General features: G+C 44.7%; 2 protein-coding genes across 3 annotated transcripts; one reads left to right on the forward strand and one right to left on the reverse strand.

Annotated features, from left to right (window-relative positions):
* The first annotated feature begins 1432 nt into the window (after positions 1-1432).
* Positions 1433-6952, forward strand: LOC123427923. 2 transcript variants are annotated; one of them, XM_045112060.1, is made up of 16 exons: positions 1433-1626; positions 1718-1864; positions 2208-2299; positions 2401-2497; positions 2641-2684; positions 2858-2946; positions 3440-3531; positions 3621-3767; positions 3866-4013; positions 4096-4172; positions 4675-4746; positions 5025-5072; positions 5265-5392; positions 5478-5637; positions 5718-5919; positions 6539-6952. In XM_045112060.1, the coding sequence occupies exons 1-16, from the start codon at positions 1501-1503 to the stop codon at positions 6586-6588; spliced, it is 1719 nt and encodes a 572-aa protein (XP_044967995.1). In that variant the 5' UTR covers positions 1433-1500; the 3' UTR covers positions 6589-6952. The 2 variants fall into 2 exon arrangements, 1 of the variants encoding a protein (XP_044967995.1); XR_006622458.1 differs by lacking the exons at positions 2858-2946; positions 3440-3531; positions 3621-3767; ... (6 more) ...; positions 5718-5919; positions 6539-6952 and having other exon boundaries at positions 2208-2295.
* Positions 6953-7127: 175 nt separating this feature from the next.
* LOC123427922 (homeobox-leucine zipper protein ROC2-like) lies at positions 7128-13920 on the reverse strand. The gene is made up of 9 exons (XM_045112059.1): positions 13188-13920; positions 11697-11995; positions 10518-10635; positions 9335-9934; positions 8761-9229; positions 8406-8677; positions 8220-8315; positions 7704-8128; positions 7128-7618 (listed from the first exon to the last, which is right to left on the reverse strand). The coding sequence occupies exons 1-8, from the start codon at positions 13281-13283 to the stop codon at positions 7745-7747; spliced, it is 2334 nt and encodes a 777-aa protein (XP_044967994.1). The 5' UTR covers positions 13284-13920; the 3' UTR covers positions 7128-7618; positions 7704-7744.
* Between the last annotated feature and the right edge of the window lie 3001 nt (positions 13921-16921).

Consider the following 16921-nt stretch of genomic DNA (forward strand, 5'->3'; position numbering starts at 1 on the left):
ACTTCCACGCGCCGTCCTTGGCGCGTTCCCAGTCATCGATACGTGTCGCGTTCTGAGCGTTTCCTTCGGGGTTTTTCCGCATGTATGTTTCGCCTTTTTTGAGTGGTTTTTTTCTGAATATTTTTGGTGTTCCGGTTTTTCACCGGTCTTTCGTAGCTTTTCGCAAAAAAACGTGTTTTCTGTTGTTGTTTTTGCGAGAGGCACGATTTTGATTCCGCGGAAGGCACGGTTTTGCCTTCACGAGAGGCACGATCGTGCCTCTCGAAAAGGGGGGGGGACGCCTTTTCTGTTGTTTTTTTTTTGCGAGAGGCACGGTTTTGTTTCCATGAAATGGACAATTTTGCCTTCACGAGAGGCACGTCCGTGCCTCTTCCAAAATGAAAAAAACGTGTTTTCTGTTGTTTTTTTGCAAGAGGCATGGTTTTAGTTCCGCGAAAGGCACGATTTTGCCTTCGCGAGAGGCACGCCCCTGCCTCTCTCGAAAGAGAAGAAAGCGCGTTTTCTACTCTCTTTTTTCGCAAGAGGCACGATTTTTCTTTCGCGAGCGTGCCTCTCGAAAAGAAAAAAAATGTTTTTTCTATTTTTTCTATCACATGAGGCATGGTTTTTTGTCTGATTATTTTCTTCCGGTTTTTTTCATGAAAAAATAGTTCGTCGAAACCTATGAACATAAGATCTAGTATTGAGATCTCGACGCGAGAAGCCAACGATGAAAACAGTTCATGATTTGGACACACGGGTTAGGAGATAAAATGTTTTAAAAATATGGATCTACGTAGAATTTCTAGATGGGTTGGCCCATTGCGGTGCGTTGCAGGCGTCACAACCTGTAAAGGTGGGAGTAACCGTTCGCTAACTAGTGATTTCGCAGACAAACCCTATTTAGCGCCACAGACGCCGGTTACAGGCAAAATGTGTTAACCGGCGCCTGCAGCGCACCGCAATGGGCCAACCCATCTTGAAATTCTTCATGAACTTTTTTAGCCTGTAAACGTTTTTTGAAAACTTTGAACTTTTTTGAAAATCGCTATTTTTTTAAATCAGTTATCTTTTTAAAAATCGATGAACATAATTTAAAATTATTGAACTTTTTTAAAAATCAGTGAGCTATTTCAAAAAGTTGATGAACTTTTCCAAAATCGATGATATTTTTTTCGAATTCCTTCAACTTTTTTAAAATGCATGAACGTATTTACAAAAATAGGTGAACTTGTTTTCGTAATCATTGAATTATTTTTCTGTGAACTTTTTTCGATTTTTTAATAACCAACGTATTTTATATGGGCCGGCCCACGAAGAGGGGCGCTGCTGGCGCCCGTTCCCCTACTGGCGCCTGAAGCGCCACATAGGAGGTCACGATGTAATTTAGATCTGGGCCTATCAGCACGCAGATTTAACAAAACACTGGCCTGGACAATCAATTTGGGCCCTTACTCGAAGCCCAAATCATCTCGGTCTCTCACCCACTCGCCAGAGGCAGACACGACGAGGGCGACGGCGATGGCCTCGCCGAAGCTCGCCGCCGGCGACGGAAGCTACGACTTCCACCTCCGCTCGCTCTCCACCGCATCACGGGACTCTGCGGCGGCCGCCGATCCCGCCTCCGACCCCAACCTCCTCCAGTCCGTAAGCGCGCGCATCTCCCTCCGATCCCCTTCTCCTTCCCCTGACCCGTGCTGGAGCCGGATTGTTACCTGTGTTGCCCCTCGCGTTGAAGGTGCGGATGGTGTTCGAGATGTGCAAGGAGGCCAAGGGAGCCAACGACGAGATGGTGGCGCGGGCGTTTCCCGTGATGAACAAGCTCTTCCAGCGCTGCGCCGCCGCGCCCACGCTCTCCACGGCCTCCACCGGCGTGCTGCTGCTTGTAAGACCTCGACTGAGCAAATTATCTAGTCACATTTTTGGTGGAAAGGGCTCAAGTCTCTTGAAATTTTGATCATCTCGGGTAGAATCGTGCTTGTACATTGCAATTTCGTGCAATACTGTTGGAGCTTTTGAGTGGTTAGAGAGCTTGATATAGAGTTAACTGTTAATCCCAGAAAGGCAAATGTACTTACTCTGCAGTTCTTTAATTGTATCTGCTTGATTGATTGTGCGTACAGTGATTCACATTGGATGACTATTGTTTCCTGATTTGTGCAAATAGTTCAGTTACGACAGTAGTAAAAGATTGTTTAATAATCTGTATTATACTGTTTCCTACACAGACTATTTTGCAGTTCTTCCTGGACTTTGGAGAGGCGGTCTTGCACGATGCTGATGGTAGCTTGAAAACCTTCTTCCGCTCTTGCTTAAGTAGGTAATATTTTTCATATTTGTTTCTTGTTGTATTGGGCACGCCTTGGTCGGATTGCTTCTACAAGCCCTCAAAATCACTCGATGTTTCTTTCTTGGTGATAGGGAATTTGCGGACCCTATTGTTGCAGAACGCACGCTTGAATTCCTGATAGCAAACAAGATAAAGATCTTGAACTGCTTCCCCACCTTGGTTCCGCAGGTGCGATACTGCTATGAAAAATCTCAATCAGTTTACATTCTTTGAGTTTCTAATATGATTCCTGTTTTCTCTATCTAATTTCAAAACGTACTAACCATTCAGCTAGATTCTGATTTTACTTTTGTAATGTTGTTTCTATGCAGTTCTTCCCATTGCTGCTGAAGTTGATTGCATCAAATGGTGATAGGTATGCTCTTTCAATTTCTAGGCATCTCATCACGTATTTGCTTTTGGTTCGCGAGGAAGTCCATACTACTTTTCCCCCCCTTAACTGACTTGATAGTTGCTACTGGTAACATAAACATTTTAGAAAATATTGATGACCTGTTACCTACCTAATTTGGTTTGCTCTTCTTCCAGGTTGGACAAGAAGTTCTCGGAAGTGCTCCCATTGATGATGTCAGCAGGATCTTTTCTTCCTCTCTTCCTGTCCCTTATGGACCTGCCAAGTATGCCTGACAATTCTTTACCTTCAGAACTTTCACGGGGGTTATTATTATTATTTAGGGTTAATTATCTTTTTCAGTTAAATATGATAAATGCATGATGATATTATTATGCTCTTCTGTGTGCTGGTATATGGTCCACATCTCTTTGGAATATATGCTGATCATGTACCACAATATAGCATGAATCTTGCGATGAGCGTTGTTTATCATGTACTCCCTCTGTCCCCAATTACTTGTCGCGGAAATGGATGTATCTAGACGTATTTTAGGTCTAGATACATCCATTTCCGCGACAAGTTATTCCGGACGGAGGGACTATTTTTAGAACTGCTTATCCTGCACTATTATCATTTTTTTTCCTTCTGCGAGTAGCATGAATCTCGTGATGAGCATTATTTATCATGTATTTTTTATAACTGCTTATCCTGCACTATTAATCAGTTTTTCTTATGTGAGTTGGTTATTCTGTATTAACTCCTGGAACATCACTCAGTGTTAGTGGTAGCGTTGGAAAAGGTGGAAAGAAGTTCTGGAACTCTCATCGGTAGTAGTTTAGCTACTATACAGAAGAGTGCTGCTCCTGAGGTTGCTTTTAAAACGATCTGTCCTCAAAAGCTATGAGTGCAATATCTAGCTCCAATCTGTTAAGCCTGTTATCCTTTTCCATACTGCAGATGCTCCTTGCACTGATGGATGAGGCATATACTGGCTCCGCAATAGAAGACCAAAGTGGCAATTCAGGTTCTGATGATAGTGGTCCTCTAGACCTTGCTGACCCAATGTTCCTCGACCTTCTAAAAGATGAGAATGATGGCATTGCTGTAATAGTTCCTCACTAGCATCTAATTGCGGCTTATGTTTCACTATCTTCCTGATATTCCTAGGTATAATCTTATTGTTCTGTTTTTGTTTCCCCTAGGCAAAACATTGGACATCCCCTACTATATCTTCAACTTTACAAGCTGCACTTAACAGCCCACAGTCTGACAGATTAAAACAGTCACTGAAAATGGCACCTCGCTTTCTTACTGTATATTTTGCGACAGCATTGCGGGATGTCAACAACTGTAAGTTCCATATATTTGTTGGTCGCCAGATACTAATGACCAACATAATGTTGATTTGACAATCTAAAGTTTGTTGGTTCAGCACTCTTGTGTGCTCTGATTCCAGTAGTTATGTCGAGATATGCTGCGATGTTTCCTGACAAGGATTTTTCTTTCGAGGTAGGAGAACTTTTTTACTTGTATCATGTATTAGTCAATTTTCCTTTCTATGTGTTACTGATGCTTAATATAGCTAGATGTGTGCCAGGTTAGGTTTTGTCCCTTCTCAAAAGCAAAGCAAGGATGTCTTATCTTTCATATATCTTAGTTGTTTGAGTTAATAGAAGTTGCTGCTTGGACATGAAGCTGATTTTAATAAGAATCAAGTAGCAACATCTCGAGGCATACTTGAAGGATAGATCCATACTTGAAACTTTAATTTCTAAAGCTTATCGACAAGTTTAAAATGCTTTGAATGTCTAAGTGTAGTGTACATGGACAAATAGTGGTTTAGAATGAACGGATGTAAGAAGTAAATTGAGTTTGCTAATTTATTATTACCACATGATGTTCATATGCATGTGTGGATTTAGGTTTGGTTATTTGGCCACAACACTTGTACTACTTCTGGTGATATATTTGAATTTACACTGAACAAGTTCCTGTTATAACATCATTGTAGGTGAGGAAAAAGCTGTCAGATTTCTTATTAGCTGCATTCCAACGCTCCCCTGACATTATTGCGCTACTAAAGGTACCAACTGAGTAACCTTAGTATGTACTCCCTCCGTAAAGAAATATAAGAGTGTTTAGACCACTAAAGTGGTGGTCTAAAAGCTCTTATATTTCTTTACAGAGGGGGTAACTGTTTATTTTGTACTAAACATTCTCCCTCCATAAAGGAATATAAAGAGCGTTTAGATCACTACTTTAGTGATCTAAACACTCTTATATTTCTTTACAGAGGGAGTACATGTCAATATTATGGTATTTTCAAACAGTTTTGCATAACAATCTCGAACCATTCTGCAGAAGCCTATTACTGATAGACTTGGGGAGTCCCATGGTAATCCTGCAAAGGCAAGTTTATTTGTCAAGTTATTGTATCTAATTTTGCTTTGATGCTTCCATATGCTCACCGAGTTGGTTGTTGTGTCATTGCCTGCTGTTATTCTTGTGCTGAGTGCTGATTATCTTTAATAAGTAAATTGCCAGTTCTCTTTTTTTTTCCACCACAAAATCGAATCTTCTGATGTAGTATGGTCTATGCAGATGGAATTAGCGTTACATTTGTGTTGGGCCATTGGTGAGCATGGAGCAGGAGGGATAAACCACAAAGATGTAGCACGCGAGCTATTTGAGAATCTGGAGTTGCTACTATACGAAAACCTGGCAACTAGGTTGGTCTGCCTTGTTCAACCGCCCTCGTTTCTAGAGTTCCATGGTATTACTCATGATTGACTTCTTCCATCTCTTGCTTACAAGTCGTTTGGGATTAAGTCAAGATCCAGGGTTCGATTCTATGGGTGCAAGCTCTAGAAAGTCGTCCCAAGCTCGGCTCCTCTGCTTTGTGGTGACTGCCATTGCGAAGCTAGCAACATGCCATAACGAGCTGCTTCCAAGAGCACGTGTATCATTGGCTAAGGTTGTGACTTTGTCAACTTATCAAGAGTTTGTTATATTGGCATCATCCATGATTGAGGTATGTTAGTTGCTTTCCTGCAGGTCGCTCGGTCCAGGACCTCAGACAGGCGAGTCTGGCAGCGCGCCTGTGACTATTTAGGGCTCATGAATGAACCAGCCATTTGTTTGTCTGTACTGGGACCATCCACTGCCCAAGGAAATGGTCCTGGGATTGTGAACTGGAGCGAAGGAGCAACCAAGATGGTAGCTCACATTCCGTTTTACCTTTTAGCAGAACAGAAAGGTAATTTTTTTATTATAACCACTTAAATAGTTTTTTTTAAAACACCTCGAGAGGGGCAGAGGGTTCTCCTGCATTTCATTTAGAAGAAGAGAGTTGGTCCAGTTTATAAGGAAAACCGGACCGAAAACCTAACATTCTCGCTTAATTAGGGAAAACCGAATGAAAACCTAAAAAATGAAAAGAAAAAGAAAAGGAGAAAAAAAAGTGGCACTAGAACTTGAGACCAGGACTTAACCACTTAAATAGTTAAGTGTAGAATAAGCATCATTTCTTGTTGTTTAAACCAGAAATATGATGCAACTTGTTGTACCTCGGCACCTCGCTAGCGCCATTGAAGAATAAGCAACTCAAGTGCCATTCAAGAATAATAAAGTAATAAAAACTATTCTGAAGGAAAAGATGGTCTGTGTAACTTGATCTTCATCTCATGTTATTTTTTTTTCATAATATCCATCCGTTCATAAATACTCCTAAAATGAGTAAACAAACACACTGAAACATGTCCAAATACATCCGATTCAGAGAAAAGTGACAACATCATATATTTATGAACGGAGGGAGTATATTTTATGGTGAACACATGAGCTACCTAACCCCTGGGATTCGACATGCCTTGCAGGTCCACCATCTCATGATTTTTCATATTCCGACCTCCTTCCCGCAGAATGAGAAAACTCATGAGTAGCATGGATCCATGCAATGATTCTCTCGCAGACGCCATGTGCACAGAGATCATTGGCGATCATAGCCTGCTGAAGATGATCCAAGTGCCGATGCCGCCTTACTTTATCCAGTTCGTTTTTTTCAATCGAGGACTGCTGGTCCCTTGGTCCTATGAGTTCCTAAACTGTTGTAGTTTCTGGGATTGATCAACTGTGCAGTTTGTGGGTGTGTGGATGGTATTCAGAAACGCTCGATGTTGTATACATGGAATGATTTGTCGGTGTATGTATCTATTGAAAGGGAAGCAGTGTTGTAAATTAGGATCTCTGATGGTGCACATCTGGAAATGGAAAGATTGTTCTATGTGAAATGATTTTTATCTTGTGATAGAGGATGAAAAATGGAAGTCCAAACCTTTGCTGATTTCTACAATTCTTATCGGTACGCAGAAATTTGGAAGGAAATAGTTTAGCCGTCGACCTCGAAGAACTAACATTTCCCTCCACTGAAGCAGAGAAGGAACGCACAAGCCAAAAGCAAGCACATTGATCACAACACACATTTTGGGATTGAAATGGCGACGGATCACCAGGAGCGCTACAAAATTATAAACCCACAATCCAAAGCAACAGACAGACAGATGGGCACAAATCTCTATTCTGCTGCACCTACAAAGCACTGGAAGTCTGAAACAGCAGCATGAACAACGACAAGTCGAAGGAATTACAGACAGACTGACTGAAGAAAATTACGGTTTTTTTGTACTCGACGAAGAACCCTAGAAAAGAAACTCAGAGGTAGCAGCATCCGAGAGGCCGACACGAAGATGAAGTCAATACCCGAACCAACCGCCCTTGCGTAGTGGTGACCGCATCTTGTTTTGGCAAATGTTTTCTTGCATGGAACGAAGAAGTCGCGGAGTTTCCCCGGTCGAATTCACAGGGAACAATCTATGGCTATGAGCACCACATGGCAAGGAGAGTCTGAGGTGCGTTCTTGACTTCCCACTGATGAAGGCTCCAAAATTTTGCTGCTCCTGCATCAGTTGCAACTTGTTTCAGAGAATTCAGATAAAACCCAACACATGCATTTCTCATGAACAGTTTTGCTTGCAGACTTACCTCTGATACAGAACATAGGAAGATTGATGAATTGAACGAAGCTACTGCGGGGGAGAGGCGCCGCCATTGGAGATGACGGCGGTCTTGATGCGCTCCACGGTGCAGGCGATGAGGCTGTTGACGGTGGCCACCGACCCTAGGGAGAGCTTGGCAGTGGGGACGGAGTCGACCAGGATCTGGAACGCCACTGTCAGGAGCGACCCACCGGTGCCGGTTGCCCCTGCCGCGGCGTGCATTGTCCCTGCAGGACCGTCGGGCAGGATGGCGAAGCCCGAGGGCAGGAGCGCGACGTAATCAGGGTCGCCGCCGTTGAGAACCACGTTCATTGCCACCACGTCCACCGGCGCGTAGATGACGTAGGAGCCTGATGCGTCCGTGCAGCTCTCTTGCAGGATCAGCATGTTGCTTTGGTTCGAGTTGGTGCTCTGCACATAAACACACAATGTCCTTGGTTATTCCGATTTATCACATGCATGAGCATGAGGTCATTGCATGATCAGATTCTCTTGTACTTACATTCACGCGAAGGAGTGAGACGCAGTTGCCATGGTCACGGCCATTGGCGATGTGAGCCATTTCTTGAACGATGCCGCCATTGGAAAGGATGTCCCACTGCCAACACCAAGATATGAGTGTTCATCATCAACCATAGAATTGCAAGAAATTGGCAATGATCATTTTCATGATAGATGATGTGTGTACCTCGCTGCGAGAGGTTTCGTCACGGAGGAAATCAAAGACGCGCTTGGGCGGGACAGGGAGCCAGAAGGAGGTAGCGGCGTTGAGGACGATGCCCGGCGGCCTCCCTGGGTCGTCGACGCTCTTCCTGGTCATGACCCTGACGTCCTCGGCACCGCTCCCCGACAGTGTTGTCCATTGGTGCGCAACAGAGGCCGTCACGCCGCCGCAGAAGCTTGCCACCATCCTCTCTGCCAGCTTCAGCATGCTCTTCCTCCCCTCTGAGCTCGTGATCACTGCACACATGGATCACGTCCTTCAGATAAGCATGCAACAGACCTAGCATACAAACTGTGCATGTGTATGACATAGGACATACCTCCGATGTCGCTGGTGGGGATGTTGCTGGCCATGGCGCTGGCAAGGCGCTCGCACTGGCGGCCGAGGACGCCAACCCACCGGCGGGCGCCGAAGGCCAGGCCGGAGCCGACCAGCGGCTTGTAGATGTTGTGCACGGACCTGTCGTCCACCTCCACATGCTCCACCCACGTCACCTTGGAGTAGCCGTTGGGCGCCTCCTGGATGAGGCAGCCGGAGGGCCTGCGCCGGCACTTGACCCCTTGCAGGCCGTCCAGTGACACGTCGACGACGGCCCAGGCGCCATCAGCATTGCGCTTGCAGTAGCGCACGAAGTAGCTCTCCCTTGTCGGCACCAGCGGCGACGGCACCTGGAACTCCACCGACATGACCTGCAGCGCGCCGTCGTAGCACCCAGCCACGCCGGTGGACAGCACCTCCAGCGTTGCCGCCCTTGACACGATGCTCGAGAACACTGCCGCGTACTGGTTCTGCATCAATTCCACACACAAAAGTGAAGCTGAACATCAGGGCAATGCACGATGCATGATAGAAAAAGAAAGAGAAGAAAGGATCGATGAGTGTTGAGTGCTTACGACGTCCATGAGGATCTCGACGAGGCTGGCGGGGGTCATGATGACAACGGTGGCGTCGCGGGAGGCCTCAGAGACGAGGCCATACTGCTTAGGTCCAAGGCCGCCGCGCGGGTCGATGAACATCCTTGCATACTCCTCCTCGTCCAGCGCCAACGTCTGGTCCACCGTGGTGGCCCAGAGCGGGTCGTCGAGGCGCGCCATGCGGAGCAGCTCCTCCATGGCGGCGACGGCCAGCTCGACCACGACGCCCTGCTGCTTGTCGTCAGGCGGCGCCTGCAGCACGGAGGCAGCCCCGGCGAAGACGTCGTAGGCGGAGGCGCCCGGGGCGGCGGCGAGGGGGCTGGAGAGCACCGGGAAGGGCACCATGGGCTTGCCGACGTACTTGGCGGCGATGGCGGAGATGCGGTCGATCTCGTCGCGCAGGCGCGCGTTCTCGACGCGGAGGTGGTGCTCGTCGAACGACATCTCGCCGAGCGCCGCCGGGCCGCCGCAGTTGGGGCATGACGCGCTGCTGAGCGCCTCCTTGTAGCGCATGTTCTCCGCCCGCAGCTTGTCGTTGTCCGCCCTCAGCTGCGAGTTCTCGTGCCTCTCGTGCTGGTTCTGCATCATCCATGATCAGCACCAATATTAATTACCATCAGATTAACAACCATACTAAGGAGTAGTTAGTACCATAAACATGCATGCGTGGACACCATCTTGCAAACACGTTGCATTTACGGACGGGTGAGCTGACAGTGCAATGTGCATGCGACTGACTGAGGGTGCATGCATGCATGCACATGCAGTGGGCAGGAAGGCCCAGGTGATGAGCAACTGGTGACTGTACACGTAGGAGCCATGGCAGCAAAGATTGTGGGGTTTGACTATGCAAGCGTCTATCGGGCAGTGTGCACGCAGGCAGACGCGGAGGAGATGGGCCTGCCTGCCTGCCTGAGTGCCAGCGTGTGTATGGGTGTGTGTGGGCGAAGCTTGTCCAGATATAGCAACAGGCCATGAATGCGTGCTGCTCCGGTCAGAGGCTTAAATGAGGTGGTTGCAACGCTGGCCGGCCTTGGATCTCTCCTTCCTCTCCGGCCGGCCGGCACCAAATTTCTCAACGCCCATCTCGATCAGCCGAAGTGTTGATGATATGAAGGGATTATTAACAAATTTCAGAGTGATTAGTTAGTAGTATAGTTACCTTCATTTGGGTCCTCTTGTTCTGGAACCAGAACTTGACCTGGAGCGGCTCCAGCCCCAGCTCCCGGCTCAGCTCCTTGCGCTGCTTGTCGTCAGGGTGCGGGCACTCCTTGAAGAACCTGCATACATATACACATACACGAATATACATTATCAATACACATTACATCATCGTCGTCGCAATTCTCAATGGCGCACGCTAATATAAAATTCCACGATTTAATATATTGCAGCCAAAAGGCGGGAGAAAAATTAATAACAACAAAGTCCAGCGGCGGCAGCAGCGGTGTGAACCGTGGACGCGTACGTAGGCCTGGATTGAATGCTGCGTCTTCCGTCGTCCGTTTGTTTGGGGAAGGGCGCAAGGCAACAGAAACGGTTCGGCCCAGGCCCAGGCCCAGGCCCGGTCAACTTAGAGACGTACGTGTAGGGGTGGGTGCGTGCGTACGTACGCTGTTTGTCCACTCCACACACACACACCACACCCGAGGACACAATTTGACTTGTGCGTCTCGTATGAACGCTGCTAGCTAGCTAGCAACACTACTCATCCGGTTGCAGCCACACTGTTTTGTTCTCTTCTCATCTTCCCATCCAATCTCCTCGGCCACATCCCCAACAACAAGCATGAAATGTGCTTTTCTTTTTTTCTCTGGGTTTTTTTGGTAGTGATTGAGATCTCTAGAACAATGGGAGGAAACATTCATTGGGAATTGATGGTGACCTTTCAATAACAAGAAATAAATAAGTAGCATATGTGTTACTAATTCCTTGGGTAAAGGGAAGGATACTCGATTTTATAGTAGACTTCCATCTAATAGCAATTAGAACAAGTGAGAATTTATTCATTTAAGTAGGGATGGATAAGATATATCGATCCAAGACATTACAACAACACAAGAAAGAATTGGGCAAAAAATTAGCACTCTGACCAAAAATACAGATACACATGTATTTAGGGAGCATGATTAAGGAAGGGAGAGTGTATATCAACGTATGCTTTCCTTCTATCAATTCAAGAACAAGCGTAAATTCAAGGAAAGATAATTAGCAAGAATGGGTTGAGCACAAATTAAGGAATGACACTGGATATGAGACAAATCAAGTATACTGGTCTAAGAGAGTATGACCAACCAGTGGTGAATGGAATGTGGAGGAGATTTGAGTTGAGTATACATACGCTTCCATCTCCTGGATCTGGTGCTGTGTGTGGCGGTGATACCGCTTCTTGCGCGGCCGCTGGTTGGGGTCCTGGTCCTGCTCGGCGTTGTCCACGGCGTCGCCGTCCACGTTCTCGCTGCCGGACCGGCTCTCGAACTCGTCCCCCAGCGGGTCCATCGACTCCCGCCCGCGGATCATGCCCACGCCGCCGCCGCCGCTGCCGATGTTGTTGTCGCCGCTCTCCGCCGCGCGCACCGGGATCTGCTCCAGGAGGTGGTGCTGCAGGAGGTGCTGGTTGCTGCCGTCCAGCAGGTTTGGCTGCAATTTATAGCGGAAGCAAAGTTAAGGTCGTCCCGCCGGTTAGCAGTGTGCCGCTAAACATAGAACCAATTAATTAATCCAATTACGAAGTAGCAAGTGGCAGCAATTAGCATCCAGATAAAGGGGAGAAGTTTCAGGGTGAAGATGAAACGGAAAATTTCCTGTAAAAAGTAGTAAAAAACCATCGGAAAATTCACTCCTGCTAATTTGCTTGGGAGGGGAAAAAACGTGTTCATGCGGGCGAACAATTTGGGCGGTGGAATGGAAACGGTAGCTAGCTACAAATCAGGGATCAAGCTATAGGGGTCGCGTTCTGGATCAAGGGAGGGGTGAAGCAACTTTTTCTCCCTTGATTGATGTCTCATTTTCTCCCCCAGAGATGTGAAAGCAAGATTGCAAAAAGAAAGAAAGGGAGGAAGAAGAATAGAAGGTAGGTTTGGTCATAAAGACCAATAGATTTGGAAGAACAAGGCAGGAAGCAACAGCAAACCTGTGGCAGCAATCACTATTCTCCACACCACTCCCCTCCTCTGGATGTGTGCAAGATCAAGAACTCAGTAGAGTGAAGTCTCTCTCTCTCTCTCGTCCCCCCCAACCTATAGCGCTGTAGTCTTCTTTATCTGCTCCGTTTATATAGGGGCGGGTCTTAAAGAAAGGGGGCTGAGCTCTGGTGACCTAATCTATGTGTGAACAGCAGCCGCGCCTAAGTACCCGGAGATAACCCCCCTCATTCTCTCTCTCTCTCTCTCTTCCCAAGGGGAAAAAGTCCAGCAGTAGTAAAGTACAAATTATTTTGAGACGGATCAGTAGTCCGCTATATGCAAATCGAGGAGTACATGTCTCTTCTGTCTCCATACACAAAAAAAGTGGCAAAATATGCAAATCGAAGCGGAGGAAGTTTTTTAAAGAAGCAAATCGGGCTGCATCGGTACTTGCAAATGGAAACAAAGGAGAAATTAAAGGGGCAAATCATTAAGGATCAGACGAGTACGTACATGCAAGTCAAAACAAGAGAGTTGTAATCACGCAGAAATTAAAGGCAACGACAACAGCAATGACTCCTGCGAAGCAGCGATCTTCCTTTCCAAAAACGAAGACAACGGAAATGGAAGCAAAATTAAGCCAATCCCACGATTTCTTTCAGCTGGAAATTGAACTTTCTGGAGGTGTAGAAAGGATATATATATACCTGGCCGAGCGACAGTGCTGATGAGGATCCGTAGGGCGCGCCGCCGCTGCTCCGGCCGATCATCGACGACGGCATGTGCCTCGCCGGGATCATCATGGTACGTACGTACTCTCTACCTTGCTGCTAGCCAATATAGCTAACACCGAAACCCTAGCGCTCGGCTCCTGCTTCCCGCGCCTTCCATTTCTTCACACACACATCTGCATCTCTCTCCTTCCCCTCCAACAAAGATGGTGTAGTACAGCAGTCCTATATATGGAGAGAGGGGTATATATATCTTGCTTGCCACGCAACAGCACGAGCAGCAGCAGATCTAGCAGAAGGAGGCCCGGAGGAGCTTGGCAGAGAGAGATCTAGGACGAGAACCGTATGTGTCTATATATATATATATGCTTACAGCTCCGATCCCTCCCCCTGTGGCTCGTCTCTGGAAGGAGTTGCGCTGCGTGATGCAAAGTTCGGCGAGCTCAGGAGGGGCAGCGAGACGGCGGGGAGAGATCTAGAGGAAGGGGACGACGAACCGGGCGGCCATGGGAGGGGGGAGGAGGAAGAAAGGGGGGGAGGAATGTGGAGCGGATGGTGGAGGAGGAAGGAGGAGTTATTGCCGGAGAGTGTTGAGACGGTGCAATCGCATTTATTGAGAGGAGGAAGGCGTAGTGCAATTGCTAGGGGAGAGAAAGAAAGAAGGGGGAGAGTCAGAGAGGAGATGGGGCGAGCAGGCAGCAGTGTGTGTGTCTCTGTGTGCGTATTTTCTACTCTCGCTCGGCGATATAGCTGGGATTTTTTGTGTTGATGTACTGGTATTAATACGAAGATTAGACATAATCTTGTTTGGAGTTTCTCGGGTAAATGTTTTGATTGTATGCTCTATTGCATTGCATGCAAGCAGCCAGCGTGTGTGTTATTTCGCTCTTGGTGATATACGCTGAGATTTGTTGTGTTAATGTGCTGGTACTAATACGAAGATACTCTATCTTGTATCGAGTTTCTTCGTGCCATAAGCAAAAATGTTTAATTGCGCTACATTAAACATTGTGTGTTGAGCTTATATATCCTATATTGCGCGTAGAGCAGCGTGTTTGAATTTTCCTCACGGCGATACGGTGAGATTTTTGTACTAATGTGCTAGTATTACTACGAAGATCTTCTTTGGGGTTTTCTTGGGTGCCATGAACAAAATGTTTAATTGTGCTACATTAAACATTTCCTATGGAGGTTGTATCCTCCATTTCACGCATATGGTGCTCCCGTGCTCCTAAATTTATAACTTAGTCATAAAAAATCATGAAAAAATATAACATGATTTGACAGCATAGATATATGTATCAGTCATGTCAACCAAAATTGAAATCCAAGCAGAATTATCTTTTTATCCTTGGGAATTGTAAAATGGTAGATGAGTGCACAGTATTAATGCTTTGAATTATTACCCAAAATAGCAAATTTTACATACTCCCTCCATCTTAATTTGTAAGTCTTGCACGTGTATCTAGGTCATCAATTTGACTTGTATGAAATAAGAAGTGTGCATGGGATACTCACATGTTTTCAATTATAATCTATAATTTTACATATGTCAAAAATAACATAACTATCTTTTTATCCTCGGAAATTTGTATGAATGTATTAGTATTGGAAATGCTCTCGATTATATTTATAATTTTTGCTCTTGGCCATGTACCAAACTCTAGTTCACACGAGCATCACATTTTTTTGGCATTTCCATGTGTTTAATGATGTAATTGTTATCACTAGTTTATAAATATTGTAATCTATGTATAGTACCCCTCTCTAAAAAAATATAAGAGCATTTTGGTCGAGAGAGGTGTTTTGTCTTTCGGGTGCAAATGCACCCGGATGAACAGTACCCCAAAAAATCACTGTTAATGTTTTTAAAAAATTTTGAAAGTTTTTTAGATGTTCGTGTTACTATCACAAGCATGCTTGACAATTTTAATGCGAATCGGAGTAGTGGTTTTTCGTCGGTGAAAAAACAATTTTGGTTGTGACATTTTGGGGTAACAATTGATGTTTAACTTTTTTTTTGCACATGCCAAATTGCTGAACCTTTTTTACTACAAATTTTCAGGTAGCATTTGGATGTGACAAAGAACACATAATTTTTTGTTGGGTTTTTTTGACATATCAAAAGTTATTTTTCATGGACAGGAGCACGTGCTCTCGGGAGCCGAATTGGATTTCCTCATTTGGGTCACTACTTTAGTTATCTAAACGCTCTTACATTTATTTACAAAGGAAATACCCGTTGATGGCATGTAACGACAAATTCAATCAAAAAGATTTAAGTATGCAAAAAGTGAGTGGCCTAATTATTTCAACTTCTGTTGTATTCATTACATACAGGCGTTACACGTGAGATCAATGTCAACGGTAAGTATTGATTATCTACATGATGTTGAATAAGAATATTAATTATATTTGTCGCATCATCAGGGTATTAAGCTTTAGACCTCATGGTTGAACTCGCTGATGAACGCAGTTCAATAAATAGCAAACATGAAAATAGTTTAAAATGGCTTAATGGCTATTCATGCCCTGGGTTGTTTAATTTGTGTGGTTTCATTAGGGGTTCATTGTTAAGATTTGGGTTCGTGTTTGCATTCTACAATATATTTTCTAAGTCATATTTTTAAAAACAATCCATAGACATGTAACTGAAATCATCCTTTGTTGCCAAATTGGTTGCGGCCAAGACAAGCACACATAAATTAAACTTGTTTGACCGTCAAATGCACATAAATTTATGAGGAGAGCAACGTTCAAATCTCTCTCAATCTTTAAATCCGGTAATGCATGGACCTATTATTGTTGAATATGCTAAAACATGTCACACTTGTTTATATAAAAGAGGAGAAATAATTTGCATCCATGGCCCCAGTTTTTATCTCTAATTATTTTGGTAAATTATTTTGTACTATGAAAAGTAACTCTATAACAAAAATATATCGTGACTTTGGACTTGCGAGGAAAGCAAACATGCAATTATGCAAGCAAAAAAGACTAAGAGAAGTGAGAAAATGCCCTTTCTATGCAACGAAAAGGCACTTGTGTAAAAAAGGAAATAAAATAGACAAAGTGAAGTGAGAAAAGGTCATTTTTATACAACAAAGTTGCACTTGTGCCAATGCCATCAAAAATCCGGTACCTCATATTAAAAAAAGGCATTGATGCTAAAGGGTGTGTAGGTGCCACCATGCGCCATATATAGAAATTCGCCTCTCTTATATAAAAAAATTGCACAACAAAAAATAAATACCCAGTAGTTCAGGAGCTTTAGTATGATGAGGATCAATCATATGATTATTCAATAGTGCCAAATAGGGTAGTTCAAGAACTTGTTAAGCTCATTTTGTGTCGATGGGAAGTCACACCAGCCTCGCAAAATTCTATGCGACATTGTATCTTCGATAGTGAAAGCCTCACGAAATTAAGTTGAAGGGTGTTTGAGTTTAAAAAGAATAGAAATATATTCAATTGTACTAGATATCATTTATAATATTCATATATGGTGAATTTTGTATTATTTTACTTATTGAACAAATACACACTTGTTTTGGGGGTTTCTTGGGTGCCATCAACAAAAATGTTTAATTATACTACATTAGACGTTCCAATGAAGTTGTATCATGTATTAGAAAAATGTAGTCTCCATGTGCTCCTAAATTTGGAAACCACTTCGTAAAATTCGTCTACAAACAAGAAAAAATGATGAC

This window comes from Hordeum vulgare, chromosome 2H, assembly GCF_904849725.1.
Source record: "Hordeum vulgare subsp. vulgare chromosome 2H, MorexV3_pseudomolecules_assembly, whole genome shotgun sequence".
NCBI classification, from domain to species: Eukaryota; Viridiplantae; Streptophyta; class Magnoliopsida; order Poales; family Poaceae; genus Hordeum; species Hordeum vulgare.

Bases quoted from the DNA above. Each gene is read 5' to 3' on its own strand.
- LOC123427923 (XM_045112060.1), top strand. From the start codon at position 1,501: ATGGCCTCGCCGAAGCTCGCCGCCGGCGACGGAAGCTACGACTTCCAC. The intron at 4,173-4,674 runs GTAGGAGAACTT...ACATCATTGTAG, and splicing joins ACAAGGATTTTTCTTTCGAG to GTGAGGAAAAAGCTGTCAGA. The intron at 5,393-5,477 runs GTTGGTCTGCCT...CTTGCTTACAAG, and splicing joins TACGAAAACCTGGCAACTAG to TCGTTTGGGATTAAGTCAAG.
- LOC123427922 (XM_045112059.1), bottom strand. From the start codon at position 13,283: ATGATGATCCCGGCGAGGCACATGCCGTCGTCGATGATCGGCCGGAGC. The intron at 8,316-8,405 runs GTACACACATCA...TGGTGTTGGCAG, and splicing joins ACGAAACCTCTCGCAGCGAG to TGGGACATCCTTTCCAATGG. The intron at 8,129-8,219 runs GTAAGTACAAGA...GTTTATGTGCAG, and splicing joins TCTCACTCCTTCGCGTGAAT to AGCACCAACTCGAACCAAAG.